Raw genomic sequence first — 21,359 nt, forward strand, 5'->3', positions numbered from 1 at the left:
GTAGGCCTATATATATATATATATATATAAATTAGATATTAAGTAAAATTAAATAAAAAATAACAGGAGATAAAGAAAATAAGGTAATTACAAATTCAAATACGTGTGTTTGTTTTGGCTACGGTCCGTAGATATGTAAAAAACTAACCGTTTGAAACTAAACCTTTCAAGCCTCAACCATCAATTATCAACAATATCAACAAATCTTCACTAGAACTTTCTTCACAAGTTCCGTGCCAGGAATACCAGCATGTTGACTGTTTCTGGCTTTAGTGCTGCCCTGTGACATGTCACCACATTGCCCCCAGTGCTGAATGCCCTCTCAGAGGGGGCACTTGTGGCAGGGATGCATAAGTATTTCTTTGCCAGACAACTCACACGTGGAAAATTAGATCCGTGAAATCGCCACCACTCCAAAGGATCAGACTCGCTGTCTGCTGCCGTTGCCAGAATGTAGCTATTCAGCTCTTGCTCAATGATCTGCCTCTCTGAACATGAGGCAGGTGCACTGCTGGTCTGCTTAAAGAAGCTCCCAAGGCTCTTCTTGGGCTTCTTGCCTGATTGATGAGCAGTGGAAGCTTCTTTCTCCCTGTCAGTGTGATCCTCTGCAAGAGACGATTTTCCCAGGGCTGTGTTCTCCACCAGGAGGGCTTCGGTCTCTGAGGCAGCTCTCACCTTAAAAAATGAAAATAATTAAACTTTATTTGTATAGCACCTTTCATACATAAAATGCAGCCCAAAGTGCTTTACATTTGAAGCAATAAAACAAGAACAAATGAATAAATACCTTAATGTCCTCCAGTTTCTCAGCGGACATGTACCTGGTCTTGAACCTTGGATCTAGAAAGGTAGCCATGGAGAGCAGCTCATCTGTTGCAGGGTCAGTGTACTTGTTATTCAAGTAATCAAGAACCTTGATCTTGATCTCTTTGGTCAGTTCTGTATCGTCCTTGCTCAGATTTAGAACCTCTGCATTTAACAGATTGATGACAGGCTTCAAATAGGACACGCTCACATACGCTTCTCCTGACAGGGCATCTGTAAAGTCCTGGAGTGGCTTCAGTGCTGCTGTGACTGATTCCAAGACCTGGATGTCTTGCCAGGTAGGTACAAGGTGCCGTGTCTTTTTGTCCCCTGCCAGGACCTGTGTAATGGCCTTTTCCTGCTCCAGGACTCTTTCCATCATTTTCAGACGAGATCCCCACCTTGTCGGAGATTCTGTGATGAGCTTGTGCAGGGGCAGGCTTAGTTCATTCTGTGCTGTCATCAGGGCCTTCTGCTTTTTCCAGCTGTATGAGAACGTGCTAACCACCTTTTTGCAAACCCCTGTGGCCCGGGAAATCGCACACCCCTGTGGCCCGGGAGCGTTTTGGACACTCCTCTCTGGAAATTGGGAATAAGAAATCAAAATAATAGGGTGAAAAATAATCGAATCACAATACAATAATAATTAATAATAATGCATTTTTATATAGAAATCACAATACAATATAACTTTTAATCTTTGTTTGAGGATTTACGGCATTTACATTCAACTGTTACACATTTTACAAATCTGATGTGCTTAGATTTAGCCTACGGTACATGGCTGATGTGAGCTGTATTTTTTCTTAATAATAAGCATCATACAGGGTAGGCCTAGGCTACAGTCCTGAAACTTACCAATAGCATTGTGCAGCCTGTGTCCGAAACATCCAAGGTTTGCCCACTTGTTCAGCTGCAATGCCTTGATCATGTTCGATCCGCTGTCGGTCGTCATACAAACTTGACGCGACTCTTTTAATCCCCAGGACGACAGTATGTCCCTCAGCCCACCTGCAATTATTTCCCCGGTGTGGTCGTCTGGGAAATAAGACGTCTGTAGGCACTTACTTTTCAGTTTCCAGTCACCGTCTATGTAATGGATTGTGAGGCTTATATAAGGTTCTGTGGTACGACTTGACCATAGATCGGCAGTAGTGGAGAAGAATGGAATGTTATTTATCTCACTGTAAACTCTGTCCCAGCATTCTGTGTAAAGCTGTGGCAGGCATTTTTGGCTAAAATATTTGCGGCTCGGGATCTCATATCTTGGGTCCAGAGTTTGAATCAACTTTCTGAACCCCTCTTTCTCCACAGTTTGAATCGGTACCATGTCCTTCGCTATGTGATTTGTAATCGCAGCTGTGATGTCTATCCATTTTTTGCTCGTCTTCTCATAGCAAGTACCGGCAGCAAATGATGATATAATTGATTGTTGAGTGCGAGTCTGGCTTGTCTTCGGGCGAGCTCCTGGGCTTACTGTCTCACGCATTCTGGTGCATTGTTCATACTCACGGACATGTATGTTTTTTAAGTGATTGAACAGGTTGGTCGTGTTTCCACCTTTTGCTAAGACAACACGACGACACAACTTGCATAGGGTAGTGTTTTGGTCGGGGTCGGAGATTTTAAAGCCAAACCAGTTCCAAACAACAGAGGTGCCCCCTTTCTTCTTAACCAATTTATCCTCCTGCTCTTGAGCAACATCAATTTCTGTGTTTTCGCTCATCCTGGATTGTAAAGTTTTCCCCCAATAGTTAACCTGCCTCCTAACTGCAGCTGCCTGCACACTTCTTTGTTGCTAGCACTACATGCGTGCAACAAGTGCATGCGACGTGCGCTCATAAAAATAGGTCAACATATTAACATACATTCTTTTATTCGTAAGAACCAAGAAAGGTTGGATAAAAAAAATAAAAAAAAGATGTAGCTACTTAGTACTATCACTCAGTTGAAATTTGGAACAAAAAAATATTGATGCAAAATTCGAATTTATGAATTCTGAATAAATCGCGGTATCCATGATATTGCTAAATCCATATCATGGCGCGGCACAATACCGGTTTTTACTATCAAACCGGTATATCGCCCACTCCTACTTTGCACAAAAAGGGCTTCACAGGCAAGGATATTGCTGCTAGTAAGATTGCACCTAAATCAACCATTTATCGGATCATCAAGAACTTCAAGGAGAGCAGATCAATTGTTGTGAAGAAGGCTTCAGGGCGCCCAAGAAAGTCCAGCAAGCGCCAGGACCGTCTCCTAAAGTTGATTCAGCTGCGGGATCAGGGCACCACCAGTGCAGAGCTTGCTCAGGAATGGCAGCAGGCAGGTGTGAGTGGATCTTTTGAGGCGAAGACTTTTGGAGGATGGCCTGGTGTCAAGAAGGGCAGCGAGGAAGCCACTTCTCTCAAGGAAAAACATCAGGGACAGACTGATATTCTGCAAAAGGTACAGGGATTGGACTGCTGATGAATCCCCTTTCCGATTGTTTGGGGCATCCGGAAAAAAGCTTGTCCGGAGAAGACAAGGTGAGCGCTACCATCAGTCCTGTGTCATGCCAACAGTAGAGTATCCTGAGACCATTCATGTGTGGGGTTGCTTCTCAGCCAAGGGAGTAGGCTCACTCACAATTTTGCCTAAGAACACAGCCATGAATCAATCAAATCAAATCAAATCAAATGTTATTTGCCACATGCGCCGAATACAACAGGTGTAGACATTACAGTGAAATGCTTACTTACAAGCCCTTAACCAACAATGCAAAGTAAAAAAAATTAAAATAAATAAATAAAAGCAAATAACTAAAGAGCAGCAGTAAAATAAAATAACAGTAGGGAGGCTATATACAGGGGGGTACCAACACCAATAAAGAATGGTACCAATACATCCTCCGAGAGCAACTTCTCCCAACCAGCCAAGAACAGTTTGGTGACGACCAATGCCTTTTCCAGCATGATGTAGCACCTTGCCATAAGGCAAAAGTGATAACTAAGTGGCTCGGGGAACAAAACATCGACATTTTGGGTCCATGGCCAGGAAACTCCCCAGACCTTAATCCCATTGAGAACTTGTGGTAATCCTCAAGAGGCAGGTGGACAAACAAAAACCCACAAATTCTGACAAACTCCAAGCATTGATTATGCAAGAATGGGCTGCCATCAGTCAGGATGTGGCCCAGAAGTTAATTGACAGCATGCCAGGGCGGATTGCAGAGGTCTTGAAAAAGCAGGGTCAACACTGCAAATATTGACTCTTTGCATAAACTTCATGTAATTGTCAATAAAAGCCTTTGACACTTATGGAATGCTTGTAATTATACTTCAGTATACCATAGTATCATCTGACAAAAATATCTAAAAACACTGAAGCAGCAAACTTTGTGAAGACCAATACTTGTGTCATTCTCAAAACTTTTGACCACGACTGCACATTATAGTGTACTCAACTCTAGTGTTCTCTACTGTGTACTGTACTGAACTCTACTGTACTGAACTCTACTGTACTGAACTCTACTGAACTGTACTGTACTGAACTCTACTGTACTGAACTCTACTGTACTGAACTCTACTGAACTCTACTGTACTGAATTCTACTGAACTCTACTGAACTCTACTGTACTGAACTCTACTGAACTGTACTGTACTGTACTCTACTGTACTGAACTCTACTGAACTCAAATGTACTGAACTATACTGTACTGAACTCTACTGAACTGTACTGTCCAAACTTGTGAACCCAACTGTGGTGTGTGACTACTATGATTTCCCATTGTAGCCAATTCAATTGCAGAAACTCCGTTACAGATTGTTCAGAAATTCCGTTACCGATTTGGTAACGGAATTGAGAGTTTTAATCACTTAATATTTCACAAACAAAATTGCTATCAGTAAAAACACTATAACTAACTGACCTTGTTACTTCTGTGAACTCCTCATGAGAGAGAGAAATGAGAAAATATCTTAAAGATATGTGGGGTTTTGGTAACAGAATTTCAAGGCACTAGGCAATGTTTCTTAAACTTACAGAAGACTTCAAAACTAAATCTAAGTGTTGATATCAGTTGGCAGGGGTCTTTACTTCAACATTAATGTGTTTTGATGTATTTCTAATACCTTGTAAGACTTTTTCTGCTAGATGTTGTCTAAGACCCCTTTCCCATCTGCTTCACCAGAAATCAAAGCCTTTGCTTATTCCTAATTTGTAGGATGGAAAATGGTTGGAAAAAATGTATATATGCCTTAATTTCTCAAACATATAGACTCTTAGCTTTCATTTTTGACACCCAATTTGACATGCTCCTATGAACTTCACATGTTGGTGCTAATGTGTCCTTTTACATGGAGATGACCCTAGTACCAAGGGGTTAAACAGAAAGAACTCCCCAGTGACAATAGGTAACCATGGAGACGAGACACACTGCAATCAGAGGTCTTTCACAATCCCAGCGATCGATCAGCAGCTAGTCAGGATGACCTGACGGCCATAATGCTGTCCATTGTCCAGGCCATTATCTGACACAGTGACAGTCAGGCTCAGGAATTGGAGCACGTCGTTCCACACATGACCAGGCTCAGGGCCTGCTGTGATCAATACACAACTAAAAGAACAGGTAATATGATATTGATGGGCTCCCAGTGACAAGGGGATAAGGAGAAGGGTTGGTGTGTGTGTGTGTGTGTTTAACTTAATGTGTCTTTTAACAATGTAAATGTATCTTCACACAGAATAACATTCCAATGCATTTCTAACTGCTACTTGCTCAGTTCCATCTTGCCTGAGTTGATCAAGCTGACATATTGGTGTGTTCAGACTAATGGAAATCAATGAGACAGAGAGCGTGCTGTTAATAAGAGCAGTGCATTCCACTTACTCAAGACAAACCAGACTGAACAGTAGCCACACCCACATCTGATTAATGGGATAGCTCATCAGCAGTGCTGAATGCAGTCATTACAGTGCATATGATGGAAGTCAACAATCACAGTACATGACTCACAATAGATTCACTACTGTGGACCTTCACTACAATAGATTTTAATGTGATTACAAGCCTGGTGATGAGTTATTATATTTAACAACATGTCATCTAATAACATGACAATAACATGAGCAACATATTTTTGCCTTACTTGGTAAGGAAACTACAAGGTGTCTAACGCAGAAAGAGACTGGCACCAAGGATCCATTCAGCCAGGGTGGAGACCAAATATAATGTGACGCTCAGCAAGACATAAAGACTACATTTAGGGACTCATTATAACGTGACACAGACAATCTATGAGGGAGAGTGGAGCCAGGGCCCCACCCTACCATGCTGTAGGTCTAACCTGTCACCTCACAGAATGGATGCTGATTTAACGACAGAGATGTCACTCCCTCTAGGGGCAGGGGTGAGGGCTTCTCCGCCCACCCACTAAGATGGTTTCAATGGCACAGCTTAGCTCTTACACTATGTATTTTCTGACGAGCCTGCCTAGGGTCTGTGATGTCTGTAGGCTTGCTGTGTGTTCTCCTCCGTAACCACTGTATCAATCCCAAGGGCCTGGTCGGTAATTACTGAGAAGCCTTGCACCAGTCAAATTCCTGCGCTCTGTCATCTCTCCAATCCCTGGAATGGCTTTTGGCCACACGTCTGCTCTACTGGGATAAGTCCATAATTCCTTCCATGCTTTTTTATTAAAACCCAAGCCACACTGGTATTAATGCTTCATGAAGGGTTGCCTGTAACAGAATGTGATAGCTACCATATGTGGCATAGCGACCAATCCGAGCATCCAGCAGGAGATGAACTGGAAGAGACGTTAGAGACCGACCCTTTCCTTCTAATAGCAGAGTTTGATTTGAAAGAAGCCAATGTGTCATTGAAAAGGGCAAATTAGTGAGACATTTAGTTCTTGGAGAATTGACATGTCGATGCTACTACAGGATTCCATATTTTACCATCATTTTCACAACCTCACCAATAAGAGATTCACAGATGCCCTCTCGGTATTATTTCCAGTTTAACACAGAAACTGATCCCGTCCGCCTTTAATTAGAGACCTGGATGGATAACCTGGAATAAAGATAGCACACAGAGCCTGTGATGTCCTCAGGGTGTTTTGGGCTGGTGTGATACATCAACATGAGCTACAGTGAAACTTAATGACTCCCCTAACCAACTCCCTGAGGAGCTACTGGGGGTGACAGGCAGAGGAGATCTAGAGTAAATGCTGAGAAAAACCCTCCATAGCTTTGCTCAAGTGAATGACGGATTATGCTAGAAATACTGAATATCGATAGGTTAAGGGATCTTCATAGCATTATGTATTTAACCCTTTGTGAGCATCAACACAGTGTTTGGATCCAGGCACCACCTCACTTGCGTCTATGCTTGCCTCAGCTTAGTAGCTTTATACCTCCGCAAAAGTTTTCTTATACAACTTAATGCACTATAACATTAATATAATTGGTGATTAATATTTTCAAACATGTAACATACTTAAGCTACTATATTGAATCTGCTCACTAACAGTGTAATAATTCCACATCCTGTTATTGAATGACATTATTGTAAGTAGACTAACTCACCATGTCCCATTTCATTCCCTCCTTTTTGTGTTCTAGAACTAAATGGACTCAATGTTCAGCAGAACACATGCAGCAGAGAGAAATTAAAGCTTCTGTTTCATATGTTCTCCCAAATATAATTGAACAAATGTGTGTTCCCGCTTATTTGGAACTTCAAAGGCTTGTTTTATTGAGGAAAAAAAAAACTGTGGGGTCAAACTTGGAGAGAGATGTTTCTGTCTGTCAAGGCCGTTCTGTGGAGAACAAACCTAAACATTCTCTGTTATGATTCTGAATGCATATCAGATTGAGACAGGCGTCCAGCCTTTGATGTTCCTGAAATACTGCACTGGTCTTTCCACAGTGAAGATGACAAATAGAGAGAAATCTCTCTGGGTAATGTCATACTGACAGACAGTCACTGCATTTCAAGCTGGAGTTTTGTTTTGTGTGAGAATTGAGGAAAGGTGATGGCGTTTATACAGGTATAAACAAATACATAATGCAAGCAAGCACAAACAGGCATACTCCCTAACACACATGCTCACAAGCACACACACACACACACACACACACACACACACACTGAAACCTATAATTAGACCAGCTAAAGTCTCAGTATTGATGTGCTGACTGCTGATATCATGCAGTGTAATGTAACTGCTCACTCCCTCCGCACTGGTTTTCATCAGCACCTTATTAAGACTATTTCAGGCCTCAGCCAGAGTAATACCAGGTCTATTGGACCTGATGGACAACAGACAGAGAGCATTGTTCTACTAAAGCTCCCAGCTGGATTAGGCCTAGGCCTATATACTATACTGTCAGCCTGAAGAACAGCAGTTGCACAGGTGTTAGGAATATTCGAGAGATGTGCACACATAGTAGCCAACCTCTACAGGACTTTAGACTTGTTCCACTTTGGAAACACACGCCCATGCACGCACCACCATGCTCCTTGGCCAATACTTGTAAAATGCTATATTTTCTGGTTGTTACATTTTGCCTTCATTCGTTCATTAGGCTATGCATTCTGCAAATGTATGTTTTTCCCATATAAAAAAACGATCATGATTGCTTAGATTTGATCTCTTCAGCATCATTGTATTAACATTTTGCACCACTGATTTGACTCTTGACAATAGTTCCATTGTTGATATGTGGATTCTAACTCTTTGTTCCACCTGTAACCAAACACCTGAGAATGTTAAATAGTCCAGCTCTCCCTCCAGTTTCCAAATGGCACATGAATATAAAACAACTTTCCTTCTCTCTCCTCTGTTTGGGAATATGGAGTGGCAGATAACGGTATTAGTCAAATAACCAAGATAAAAACTGCCTTGAACAATTGTTCAAAAATCAGATTATACTTATCGTAAAATACTTTCAGTGGAGGGTCGGGTGAGGACAACTCTGACAATAGTGTTACCATAGAGACTGTTACAGTCCCAGTTGACAACATGGACCTGGCTCTGGGCTAGTCAGAGTCAGGTGTAACATGGCTGCCCTCTAGGCCACTGAAATAGGTCAACTGGTTTGATTAATAGTTCAGGAGGGTCAGGGGTCAGTGGACCGCTCCGGCCCTCCCTGTTGTGGACTCATGGGAGCCGACCCTCGGACGAGGGGCCAGCCAATCACAGAGTATTCCATCAGTGACTCTGTTTGGAAGCCTGTGTATTTGCTGCTCGACTCAGAATGAGTCATGTAAGTAAATGTCACAAGTGGCATTCCAAAACACCCAATAGGTGAAAAATGAAATTTCTAATTAACACACATTATGAATTAAAGTGTAGGGACTTATAAATGGGTCGAGTAAACATTGATTTTCCATTATGTTGAATATGAAATCCATGAAAACATACTGTATTCATTATGAATCAACCATGCAATCCAAAATGTAGATTTCACATGATACATTTTCTGTGCGAACAATGGAATCACAAACCCTGTCAGGAAATGCCTGATGAAATTTGAATTTACATTTTAGTCATTTAGCAGACGCTCTTATCCAGAGCGACTTACAGTTAGTGAATATATTTTTTTTTTTATACTGGCCCCCCGTGGGAATAGAACCCACAACCCTGGCGTTGCCATGCTCTATCAACTGAGCTACATCCCTGCCGGCCATTCCCTCCCCTACCCTGGACAAATTGTGCGCCGCCCATGAGTCTCCCGGTCGTGGCCGGCTGCGACAGAGCCTGGATTCGAACCAGGATCTCTAGTGGCACAGTTAGCACTGCGATGCAGTGCCTTAGACCACTGCGCCACTCAGGAGCCTCAATTTGTAATGTGATAATTGAATAGGCCTACCTAAATGACAAATCCGTTCTTTACTCTCGAATGTCGGCCTACACACCTTTGTATGGAATTATAATGTTGATCATTACTTTAAAGTTGTCAAAGAATAACTATGTTTGCCATTTATAACATAAGGCTAAGCTAAAAACAGAAAAACATGGTTCAACCTATGAAAACCAACACCAGTCAGGATCTGATCCAAAAACACAACACACAGCGAAAAGGATTACAGTAAGGAACTTGACTGAGGATAACCTGAATGCGGTTTCCAGTTACACCTTTTGATAACCATTCAGCTGTGTAACACACTGTATCGTGTTCCAGCTCTGGCTTAGTGTATCAACACAACTCCCAGCATCTGGTGAAGGGTGGAGCTGTCATAGCTGTCTCATCAAATACACACACCAATGACAGAGGCAGGTTGGATCATCTTAGGCCTCAGAATAGGGACAATACCGTAGCACTGTGGCTATCCCCTCTTTGTAATGGAAACATCTAGAATGTCAACACTACGGAACAGAACAGACAGGCCGTGCCAAATAAGGCTTTGAAATTCTACTTGTAGAATGCACCTGTGCATCATTAGCAGTTCGTCATTGTTCCTGTCAGTTTTATGTGTTTGCACAGCTGCCTGACTTGACTGTTCTTTGGAAGGTGTATTGAACATTGTTGTATCTGAAAGGTAAAGCTTAAGTCTAGCCAGAATATTACTGTGGATAGATCTACAGTATAAAAGTTAGAGTAACATCTCAAACTGAGTGAATCAAAGGTGGATAGGCATAGCCTTTACATATTTTGTTTGCCCATAGTCCATAAAGATTTGCCTGCTTGTAAATCACACCTCTTTGTCTTTACATGCAAAAGACAGATCAGTGATTAAGAAACAGTATATATTTACCTCGTAAAAAATATGTTTTGGATTAGCGTCCTCTATGATAGTGTAATATAATGTCTGGCTATTACTGAGTACACTGTACTAGTGTATTTACCACTGAGGTAGCCTAAAGTCTACATGTGGAAAGGGGCTGGCTAAAGAGGGTCTGGAAGGGTCTGGAAGTAACCGGCCATAGACCTATTCTCCATGTCTAGGACTAGGTCTGTAAGTTGTCAATAGCTGAGGGAATGTAATCATACTCAACCACAAGTCATAAAACCTTCCAATGACAGGTGAGAAATCCTCAGATGTTGTTGATAAATATGTATCTATTTTTTAAATTATTGCCAAGAAAGGGGGAGGTGGAGAAGAACAATACAGGAAGGTGTGTGCCAGGAACAGTCATCATATTAGCCCTACAATAATAGAAAAAGCACATGATGTAGAATTTAAAAAGCTTTGCAAAACGAGGCTCTCTCAATGCAGATGAGACAAGAATATCAGCATAGACCATACCGAATTATGCACCCCCCACCACCAGAACAAAATACGTTTTATTGTCACATACACACCAGATAGGTGTTTTACAGGGTCAGCCATTGTAATACGGCGCCTGGAGCAAATTAGCGTTAAGAGCCTTGCTCAAGGGTACATCAACAGATGTTTCACGTTTCGGCTCGGTATTCGAACCAGTGCCCTTTCGGTTACTGGCCCAACGCTCGAACCGCTAGGCTGCCTGCCTGCATGAACAAGAGTAAATCCAGTTTCACAAAAATTGAAAAAGCTTTGCAAAACGAGGCTCTCTCAATGCAGATGAGACAAGAATATCAGCATAGACCATACAGAATTATACACCCCCCACCACCAAAATGGACACTTTAACTGTAAACAAGGCTGCAAAAACAACAAGGCTACTCTATCATTTCAAACTGCTTCTAGTCTGTCATCCATCCACAAGGGCCGCGTGCGGTGGGCGGGTGAACCACAGAATGGGGTAAATACATGTCTCGAGCATCGCGGGCTTTTCGCCCGCGAAATTCACTGAACTAACTCCTGAGGTAAACGGAACCAGGTAATCTCAATGGCTTTTCTAACAAATACTAACAGTAGGCCCTACTTGTTATGTATCTATTACCGGCATTTAATTTGACATCGTTTGTTATTCTGACCTTAGAGAAAATAGTTTTGCCTTACCTGGCTTTTAGCTTGCAAGGTGAGTCGTGGCAGGTAGTCTGGCAGGAAGCAAAGGGTCTCCAGAGTAGTTAACGTTAGCTAGCTAGCCAGTTGCCAATACTTATTTGGGGTGTTCCACTAAAAGTGTGCCTCTTGCGTCCCGTTGATATTTTAAGTAGAAATTGTGCACCTAGTATTGCATTTTTTAAAGCCTGTTATATGAATTGAAGTGCCCTTTAAAATAGACCACATGTACAATTCAATCAATTAGATTTTTAATATGAATAAAGGCTTGCTAAAACACAAAAATTCTGCATTTTTACATGCCCTCTGTCAACCCTGTCTCTTCTAGGAATATTTTAACCCATTTAATCCCAACATTTCTCCAATAGTTATTTTGTTGCTTTGACAAAGTAATTTCTGAAGATTATTATTTATTTCATGTGATTAGTGATTCATTTGATGTCTGTCCCTCATTTTAAGGTAAACCCTGTTTCATGAACTGATCTCTCTCGTTTTAATATTTTTTTACATTTACGTCATTTAGCAGACGCTCTTATCCAGAGCGACTTACAAATAGGTGCATTCACCTTATAGTCAGTGGGATCACCACTTTACAATGTATTTTTTATTTATTTATTTATTTTCATTTTTTTGGGGGGGGGGGGGGGGGGGGGGGGGTTGTCACGCCCTGGCTCTGGGACTCTGTTATGTTGAGCCAGGGTGTGTGGTTTCTATGTGTTTTGTGTGCTAGGGTTATTATCTAGTTCTTTTGTTTCTATGTTGGCCGGTGTGGTTCTCAATCAGAGGCAACGTGTATCAGCTGTTGCTTGTTGTCTCTGATTGGGAACCATACTTAGGCAGCCTGTTTTCCACAGTGTGTTGTGGGATCTTGTTCCGTGTATGGTTAGTGTTTGTAACCAAGGACGTTTCGTATCATTTGTTGTTTTGTTCGTGTGGTGAATTAATAAATAAGTATGTTCACTCATCACGCTGCGCATTGGTCCACTTCCTCCAGCGATCGTGACAGTGGGTTGGGGTAAGGGGGGGTAGAAGGATTACTTTATCCTATCCCAGGTATTCCTTAAAGAGGTGGGGTGATATGGTGAAACTAGTACTTTTAAAGTATTTTTTTCAAAAACAATGAACATCTAATAGTTAAATCATAGAGTAAAAGCAGGTGAGCTGGTTCTACTCTTTATGTACATTTTCTGGTGTTTTGTGGAGGAAAACTGAGCGGGTTGAGCGTAACAGTCAACCCTGTTACCCATAGACAGGCTATAAATGTTTTAACAATTATTAAGATTAGATTCATGGCTGATCTAAAAATAAATCGTCAACCCTGTTACGGTCAACCCTGTTACGATCAACCGTGTTACTTTATTTGGCACTTACTGTAGTCATTTTTGTATTTATCCTCTTGAGATGGGAAAACATGTTTTTTATGAAGTTGAACATTTGTTATTTGTGACAATGTTAAAATTAGGTAAAATCAGAAGTTTGTTTTGGCAACGTTTCACTTCTCAAAAGGCAGCGAATTGGTGGAACGACCCATTTACTAACTCACACAGGTAGGATATCTGACAGGTGTGTTTTCTATTCATTTTATTTCAGCAACTTAGACCTTAGAACTGGATAAACATTTGGAAAATGGCATACAGCAGGCAAGCTAAGGACTTTGTAGCCATTTCTGGTTTACATCCAAACACAACACATCCGGTGAGTCACGTGATATGATTCAATTGTTACAGTAGCGTAACTTGTGGGTGGATACACCGTCATGATGATTCAACCAGTTTTGATATCTTGAAGTGAAATAAACTGTCAAGTCTACAACAATCATTTTGAATCATGACTGTTGTATTTATTAGGCTAAATTGGTTTGAAATATCTATTCTGTTTTTCAGAGAGTGGCCGGAGTCATCATTGGAAAAACTGATGTCAAAAGCTTTCCAGACAGGAAAAGTTGTGGATTGAATTTCATTATATTTCCCCCCATCATTTAATACTGTTGCATACTGGCATCAAATAGTCTACATACAAACGTCCAAGTATTAATGAAGTATCACTGGTATCAAATACAGCCTCTTGCCTCTGTCCTCCCCAAACATAGACTTATCCCCAAGGCTACACTGTAAATTTATGTCATACATTTTTCAAAACACAAAGCCCATTGGTTAAAACTGCATAAGAGTGCATTTTTGGCCTCTGTGATTGGTGCATTGACACACACCCTCGATAAACCTCATGTCCCAGTAGTCACAGATGAAAGGAGAAACCTTATAATAAATTATCTTTGGTATGTAGCCTACACTGGAGCCTACTGTGCTCAAGTTAATGTCTTGCTCACTAGAACCCTCTTCTGGCAGGTTTCTGAACTGAACTCTCTGTCGTTTCAGGTATTGGTTTTGACAGATTCACTTTCGGCTTCACAATCAAGGACTCGCCAGACTATTTTATTAATGTATCCTCGTGGGGCAACGATGGATACATCAATGGGCTCTCTAACAGCTTCAGCATCGGAGACTGTGGTAAGATTATGCATTCAATTCAATTATATGAAGATATAAAATAATACATCATGTAGAAACAATGTGTCTGTCTTTTTCATAATTACACTAATTTATCTGTATTTTACCCACGTTCAGTTATTATAGAAAATCCTTTAGTTGCTACCAAAGATCCTGAGAAAGAGGACAGATTCTGCCCCTCAACTCCCAGGTACGGTATAGTAAGTGGTTAGTTCTCTTTTAAACATGACTATACTCTAGTAATACAAGTAACAAAACCAATTTCTCTGTCTCAGCTTCTACAGGTTGCTGGTGAGTGAAGCTCACTCCCAGCTATCAATATGCTCTGACATAGAGATGATGAACAGGCTGCTGCCTCTACTCCACCTGCCTGTGAAGGACTCCAGGGACTTCTACTCTCTGGGAGACATCGTGGCCAACGGACAGAGCCTGGACGGGATCGTCATTAACATACTCGCCGCCGTTCGGTCGGTAAGATCTGAGAGTGCATAGAGTAAAGTAGGTCTTGAGGAGGGTAGTATCTGGGACACTAGTGTGACTTTGGACTATCATTGTGTAGTTGTATCTATTGATATAGGAGCCACAAACTAGACTCTATCGTCACATGTCCAGTGGCATAAGTACCATATGTATTGGAAAAGCTAAAAGCGTTTCCATAACACTATTCCTGCCCTCCAGATTGCAGAGCCAAAGTTTTTCACCACGGCGGACGGACGCAAAGGGCAGAGGCTGGAAGTGAAGCTCTTTGATGATTCTGTCACATCTTTTCCCTTAGTATGGTAGGAACTGTACCACTGTACCCCACGTCTTCAATATCCCCATCCTCTCCCCTGAGTAAACATAACCTCTGTATCACACAGCTGGGACAAAGAGGCCATTCAGCTAGTTCAGACTCTGATACCAAGAGAAACAGGTTGGTATACAGTGGGCTCTTATTCTTTGTGAAATGGAAATGTGAGATTTTGTGTTTGTTTTTAAATGTCGTTGACTGAATAAGACTTTTCTCTGTACTTTAAGTGCTCTTCATCTCAGACGCCAGGATTGGTTTTGACAGCTTCCGGAACTGCATGACAGCTACAGTCAATTCTAAAACCATAATCACCGTCAACCCGGGTAAGGATATCACTTTATTTGGATTGATCATATCTGTTTACAACACATGCTCCTTTTCTGCATTGAGAAACAGTAGACAATTGTTTTTCTAAGATAATATTTTAATTTTCACATTATTAATACAGTACCTAATACTGTAATTAATGTGATTCTGTTTTGAGATACATAAGATACGAAGGAAGCCAGCCTTCTGTTCAGCTATGTCAAAGAGGTCTCTGAGTCTGGTGTGTTGGATGAGGATGACAAGCCTGGAGATGTGCCTGGTAGGTAACAACTATGACTGTATAGTATTATCATACAGTTGAGACTTTGCAATCATGAGTTAGGCCAGAGAGGAAGAGGCGAAGCGAGAGGGTTTACTCCACCCAAAATCTGTTCACGAAAATAAGACCATGAAGTGAGGAATGTTTATAAGTCAATGAAAGAATTTCACATTTTTTAAACAAAAAATGTAATTGCTAATTTGCTACATGAGGTTTATTTGATCTAATAGAAGTTTGGCAATGGTTAGGTTGGTACGAATGCACACTGATATAAGTGGATGCACGTGGCATTTCGTCAACTTCTGAAAAAAACTACTTTAAATCGGAATGTTGCCTGTTGTTCACACGCGTATCTGCCCTCTCATTGGCTAGAATGGTCCCACCTGATCTCGCTTCCTCCCGCCTGCCTTCCATCTTTGAGGACATGTACAGTGCATTCTGAAAGTATTCAGACCCCTTGACTTTTTCCACATTTTTTGCGTTACAGCCTTATTCTAAAATGGATTACATTTTTTAAAATCCTTATGAATCCACACACAATACCCTGTAATGACGAAGCGAAAACAAAAAAATTTTGCACATGTATAAAAAAACAAAAACAGAAATACCTTTATTTACATAAGTATTCAGACCCTTTGCTGTGAGACTTGAAATTGAGCTCAGGTGCATCCTGTTTCCATTCATCATCCTTGAGATGTTTCTATAACTTGATCGGAGTCCACCTGTGGTAAATTCAATTGATTGGACATGATTTGGAAAGGCACACACCTGTCTATATAATGTTCCACAGCTGACAGTGCATATCAGAGCATAAACCAAGCCATGAGGTCGAAGGAATTGTCCGTACAGCTCCGAGACAGGATTCTGTTGAGGCACAGATCTGGGGAAGGGTACCCAAAAATGTCTGCAGCATTGAAGGTCCCCAAGAACACAGTGGCCTCCATCATTCTTAAATGGAAGAAGTTCGGAACCACCAAGACTCATCCTAGAGCTGGCTGCCCGGCCAAACTGAGCAATCGGGGGAGAAGGGCCTTGGTCAGGGAGGTGACCAAGAACCCGATGGTCACTCTGACATTGCTCCAGAGTTCCTCTGTGGAGATGGGAGAACCTTCTAGAAGGACAACCATCTCTGCAGCACTCTAGCAATCAGGCCTTTATGGTAGAGTGGCCAGATGGAAGCCACTGCTCAGTAAAAGGCACATGACAGCCCGCTTGGAGTTTGCCAAAAGGCACCTAAAGGACTCTCAGACCATGAGAAACAAGATTCTCTGGTCTGATGAAACCAAGATTGAACTCTTTGGCCTGAATGCCAAGCGTCACGTCTGGAGGAAACCTGGCACCATCCCTACGGTGAAGCATGGTGGTGACAGCATCATGCTGTGGGGATGTTTTTCAGCGGCAGGGACTGGGAGACTATTCAGGATCGAGGGAAAGATGAACGTAGCAAAGTACAGAGAGATCGTTGATGAAAACCTGCTCAAGAACTCAGACTGGGGCAAAGGTTCACCTTCCAACAGGACAACGACCCTAAGCACACAGCTAAGACAACGCAGGAGGGGCTTCGGGACAAGTCTCTGAATGTCCTTGAGTGGCCCAGCCAGAGGCCGGTCTTGAACCCGATCGAACATCTCTGGAAAGACCTGAAAATAGCTGTGCAATGACGATCCCCATCCAACCTGACAAAGCTTGAGAGGATCTGCAGAGAAGAATGGGAGAAACTCCCCAAATACAGGTGTGCCAAGCTTGTAGCGTCATACCCAAGAAGAGCATCCTGTCGGGCTGTATCACCGCCTGGTACGGCAACTGCACCGCCCGCAACCGCAGGGCTCTCCAGAGGGTGGTGCGGTCTGCTGAACGCATTACCGGGGGCAAACTACCTGCCCTCCAAGACACCTACAGCACCCGATGTCACAGGAAGGCCAAAAAGATCATCAAGGACATCAACCACCCGAGCCCCAGAAGGCGAGGTCAGGACAGGTGCATCAAAGCTTGGACCGAGAGAATGATAAACAGCTTCTATCTCAAGGCCATCAGACTGTTAAATAGCCATCACTAGCACATTAGAGCCTGCTGCTGCCTATTGAAATCACTGGCCACTTTAAGAAATGGAACACTAGTCACTTTAATAATGTTTACATATCTTGCACTACTCATCTCATATGTATATACTGCATTCTATTCTATAATATTCTACTGTATCTTAGTCCATGCCGCTCTGTCATTGCTTGTCCATATATGTATATATTCTTAAATTCCATTCCTTACTAGACTACTGAATTAAGTATATATTGTGAAATTGTTAGATATTACTTGTTAGATATTACTGCACTGTCGGAGGTAGAAGCACAAGCATTTCGCTACACCCGCAATAACATCTGCTAAACACGTGTATGTGACAAATAAAATTTGATTTGATTTGATTTTGACTCTAGGCTGTAATCGCTGCCAAAGGTGCTTCAACAAAGTACTGAGTAAAGGGTTTGAATACTAATATTTCAAAAAAACTATTTTTGCTTTGTCATTATGGGGTATTGTGTGTAGATTGATGATTGAAAAAATCAATTTAATCAATTTTAGAATAAGGCTGTAACGTAACAAGATGTGGAAAAAGTCAAGGGGTCTGAATGCTTTCCAAATGCACTGTATTTCCGTTGTTAGAGCAGTAGGGTTGCAAAATTCCAAGAACGTCCAATAAATTCCCTGGTTTCCCCGAAATCCTGGTTGGATGATACCTGGATATCAGGAGGAAATAAGCTGGAGATCCGGTACCCTCCAACCAGGATTTTTGGAAAACCAGGGAATTTATTGAAAGTTCCCTGAATTTTGCAACCCTATAGAGCGGTCACTCTCTATCACTGTTCTCCTCTCTCCAGTGGATTCTATCAGTGATGTGTACACAGTGAGCCAGCTCAAACTCAAAGCCCAGGAGAACCCAGAGGTGTTCTGTGGAATCACCTACAGCTTCGTCTCCAAACTGGATCTAGACGCCTCTGTCTCCAAAGTCATCAGAAGCAGGTGGTAAGTTTTTACAGTGGATACACGTCGACACATGATTATTGAATTCATCTGTATTTCTCAGCAAATCCCACATTTTCTGACTACACATTTCATCTCATTGAAACTTAACTACACTAGCACCATTTCTTTTTCCTGATTTACATATTGGTGCTGGTCTCCTCCCTGCTCAGTTCCAAATGCAGGTACCAGGTGAACGAGGAGATTCAGAGCTGCTCCAACACAGCCTGCCCTGGGGGAGACCAGCCTCTGACTGTGACCACAGGGTTTGATCTTCTGGTAGATGTGACAGACCACACAGGAACCCTGCAGTCCTGCTCCCTGAACGGCACTGTCGCAGAGAAGACTCTGGGCTGCAATGTGAGTGGAAATATAGTATATTATAAGTGGGCTTATCCTGGATTTGTGCAACTGCCCTAATATGTGACCATGGTTGACAGCTTCAAATAATGATGCCTGCCCTCTTTTGTTGCAGCCTGAGGAGTTTGTGAGTTTAACAGAGGATGAGCGAACGGCGATGAAATGGAAGATGCTCTTAGAAAGATGCAAAGTATATATCAAGGTATATAAAATCCATATGTCGTTGGTACTGACTAGCTTTAAAAAGTTTTGAATGAACCAGTCAGTGGCAGCCTTGTCAAGTATTCTTCTCAGAATTGTGAGCTGAGGAACTTAAAAAATGTCCTATCCCATTCTACTGTATCTTTCAGATCACTCCCTCTCCCAAAACCAGAAGTGGAATGAGAGGCAATGTCCTGCAGTGTTCCCTCGCTGATCCAGGAGAAGTGAAGCAGAACATGTCTGCCCTGCAGTAGTCTCGTTCACCAGCCATGTAGTTGGGTCCAAGTGTGGCGAGTCCTTCAGTAGCTTTCTCATATTAGATGGATAATGGTTGAGATGCACTTTTGATATGGCTTGTGGGTTCTGTAGCAAGGCCTAGATAGAATGTACACATTTCCCTTTTTTCCTATTTATTTCCCTTTATTTATTTGGTATTCTATATGTGCTGTAATGTACTTTTATTTCTGTGTATAGTGATATATATATATTTATATATATATATATATATATATATATATATATATATATATATATATAGTATAAAAATATTTTTGAAACCATTGCTTTATTCTCTGATGAGCTTGGAGGCCTGTCCAGTTTGTTGTGCAGATATACGAAATAACGATGAGACAAGATTCTGGAACAGTCATGTTTAATGCGAAGCATATTTTGTGGACAGATGCACATGACATAAAAGGTAGTAGCATTAATCGAGGATCTAACGCAATTATGCAAGATAGTTCTGCGTGTCCAAGATTAATACATTACAGTCAGATGCCTATCAGACTAGTTCTTGCGATTTCAAGGGGCCATGCTTGCCAGGCCTTGGATTCTCATTACAAGCATTGACAACGGTGCGGCCAATGTACGAAAGTCCTGACGCTCTGTCTACACATAAAAAATTGTCGCTTGCGATACGGTTTTGCAAACCTTTTGGAACATTAGTTTCCTATCTTCAATAAATCTTTTTTGGGGTGACAAGGCATCACTCTCCGGCTTGTTTATGGAAGAGAGAGGAGACCACATGTTCTAATTAGCTATCTAGCGTCTCTGAACACCTGTGTGTAACGGAAGGACGTCAGAAAAATGTAGTAACTGAAAATACTGTTGGCTGCAACTGTGTACAGTAAGTGTATATTTTGCATTTGTGCAATTATTTTGATGTGATATGAAAGTTAAGGACTTTATGTTTCTATAACCGAATCGCGATTGAGAATCAATTCACATTTAGATGGAGTATCATGCTGTTTTGGCTGCCAGAGACAGTTTACCTCTCTGAACATAAGCTCTTGTGGACAGCTGCACAAACAAATGGTAGTAGCATCTGACGACAGACTGTGGGATGTAACGACTAACGTGGAACTTTGTTCTGGTATGCTGATTTTTCATCACTGATAATTTGAACAAATCACGATTTCGCAGGTGCTCGCTTCTTACGAATTTCGGAAGGGGTGGGTATTTTTATTTTATTTCTTTTATTTAACCTTTATTTAACCAGGAAGGGCTCATTGAGATTAAAATCTCTTTTTCAAGAGCGTCCTGGCCAAGATAGGCAGCACCAAGTCATTACAAAAAATTACAGACAGACAACATGAAAAACTACAAGTAATCTAGTAAAAACCATTCATGAATTCACAAGAGTATAACAATATCAAAAATAGCAAATTAAAAACATTGACAGGTCAGGGAATCAGCCTCAAAATCCTTCATCAGAGATTTAAAAACACCAATCGGGACAAGTTCTTCCAGTTTAAAATTATTTTGTAAGGTGTTCCAAGACGATGGCGCAGAGTACATAAAAGACCTTTTACCAAATTCAGTTCGGACATTTGGAACAGTTAGCAGGATAAAGTCCAGTGAACGAAGAGAGTACCCACCACATTTCTGAACAATAAAAATGCCCAAATAAAAAGGTAGTAAACCCAAAATGGCTTTGTAAATAAAAGTATACCAGTGACTGAGCCTACGAGTGACTAGAGAAGGCCAGCCAACCCTGGTATACAAAGTACAGTGGTGCGTAAGGGTTTTGCAGTTTAAAATAAATCTCAAAGTACAATGATAAAGAGTGTCAATTGATCTCAAACACTGAGCGGAAGCATTCATATATAAAATATCCCCATAGTCTAGTAAAGGCATAAATGTAGCTGATACTAGCCTCCTTCTGGCTTCAAAAGAAAA

The 21,359-nt window shown here is 41.5% G+C and overlaps 1 protein-coding gene across 1 annotated transcript; it reads left to right on the plus strand.

The window, feature by feature from the left end:
• Nucleotides 1–13,348: 13,348 nt before the first annotated feature.
• On the plus strand, nt 13,349–19,435 carry LOC311101199 (meiosis-specific with OB domain-containing protein-like; the record flags this gene model as incomplete). The annotated part of the gene is made up of 13 exons (XM_084142301.1): nt 13,349–13,417; nt 13,606–13,663; nt 14,098–14,229; nt 14,347–14,419; nt 14,505–14,700; nt 14,908–15,008; nt 15,090–15,142; nt 15,247–15,342; nt 15,513–15,605; nt 18,479–18,623; nt 18,794–18,980; nt 19,096–19,182; nt 19,331–19,435. The coding sequence occupies 13 exons, from the start codon at nt 13,349–13,351 to the stop codon at nt 19,433–19,435; spliced, it is 1,395 nt and encodes a 464-aa protein (XP_083998427.1).
• Nucleotides 19,436–21,359: the final 1,924 nt, after the last annotated feature.

Source organism: Coregonus lavaretus (assembly GCF_964263955.1).
Source record: "Coregonus lavaretus genome assembly, chromosome: 1".
NCBI lineage: Eukaryota > Metazoa > Chordata > Actinopteri > Salmoniformes > Salmonidae > Coregonus > Coregonus lavaretus.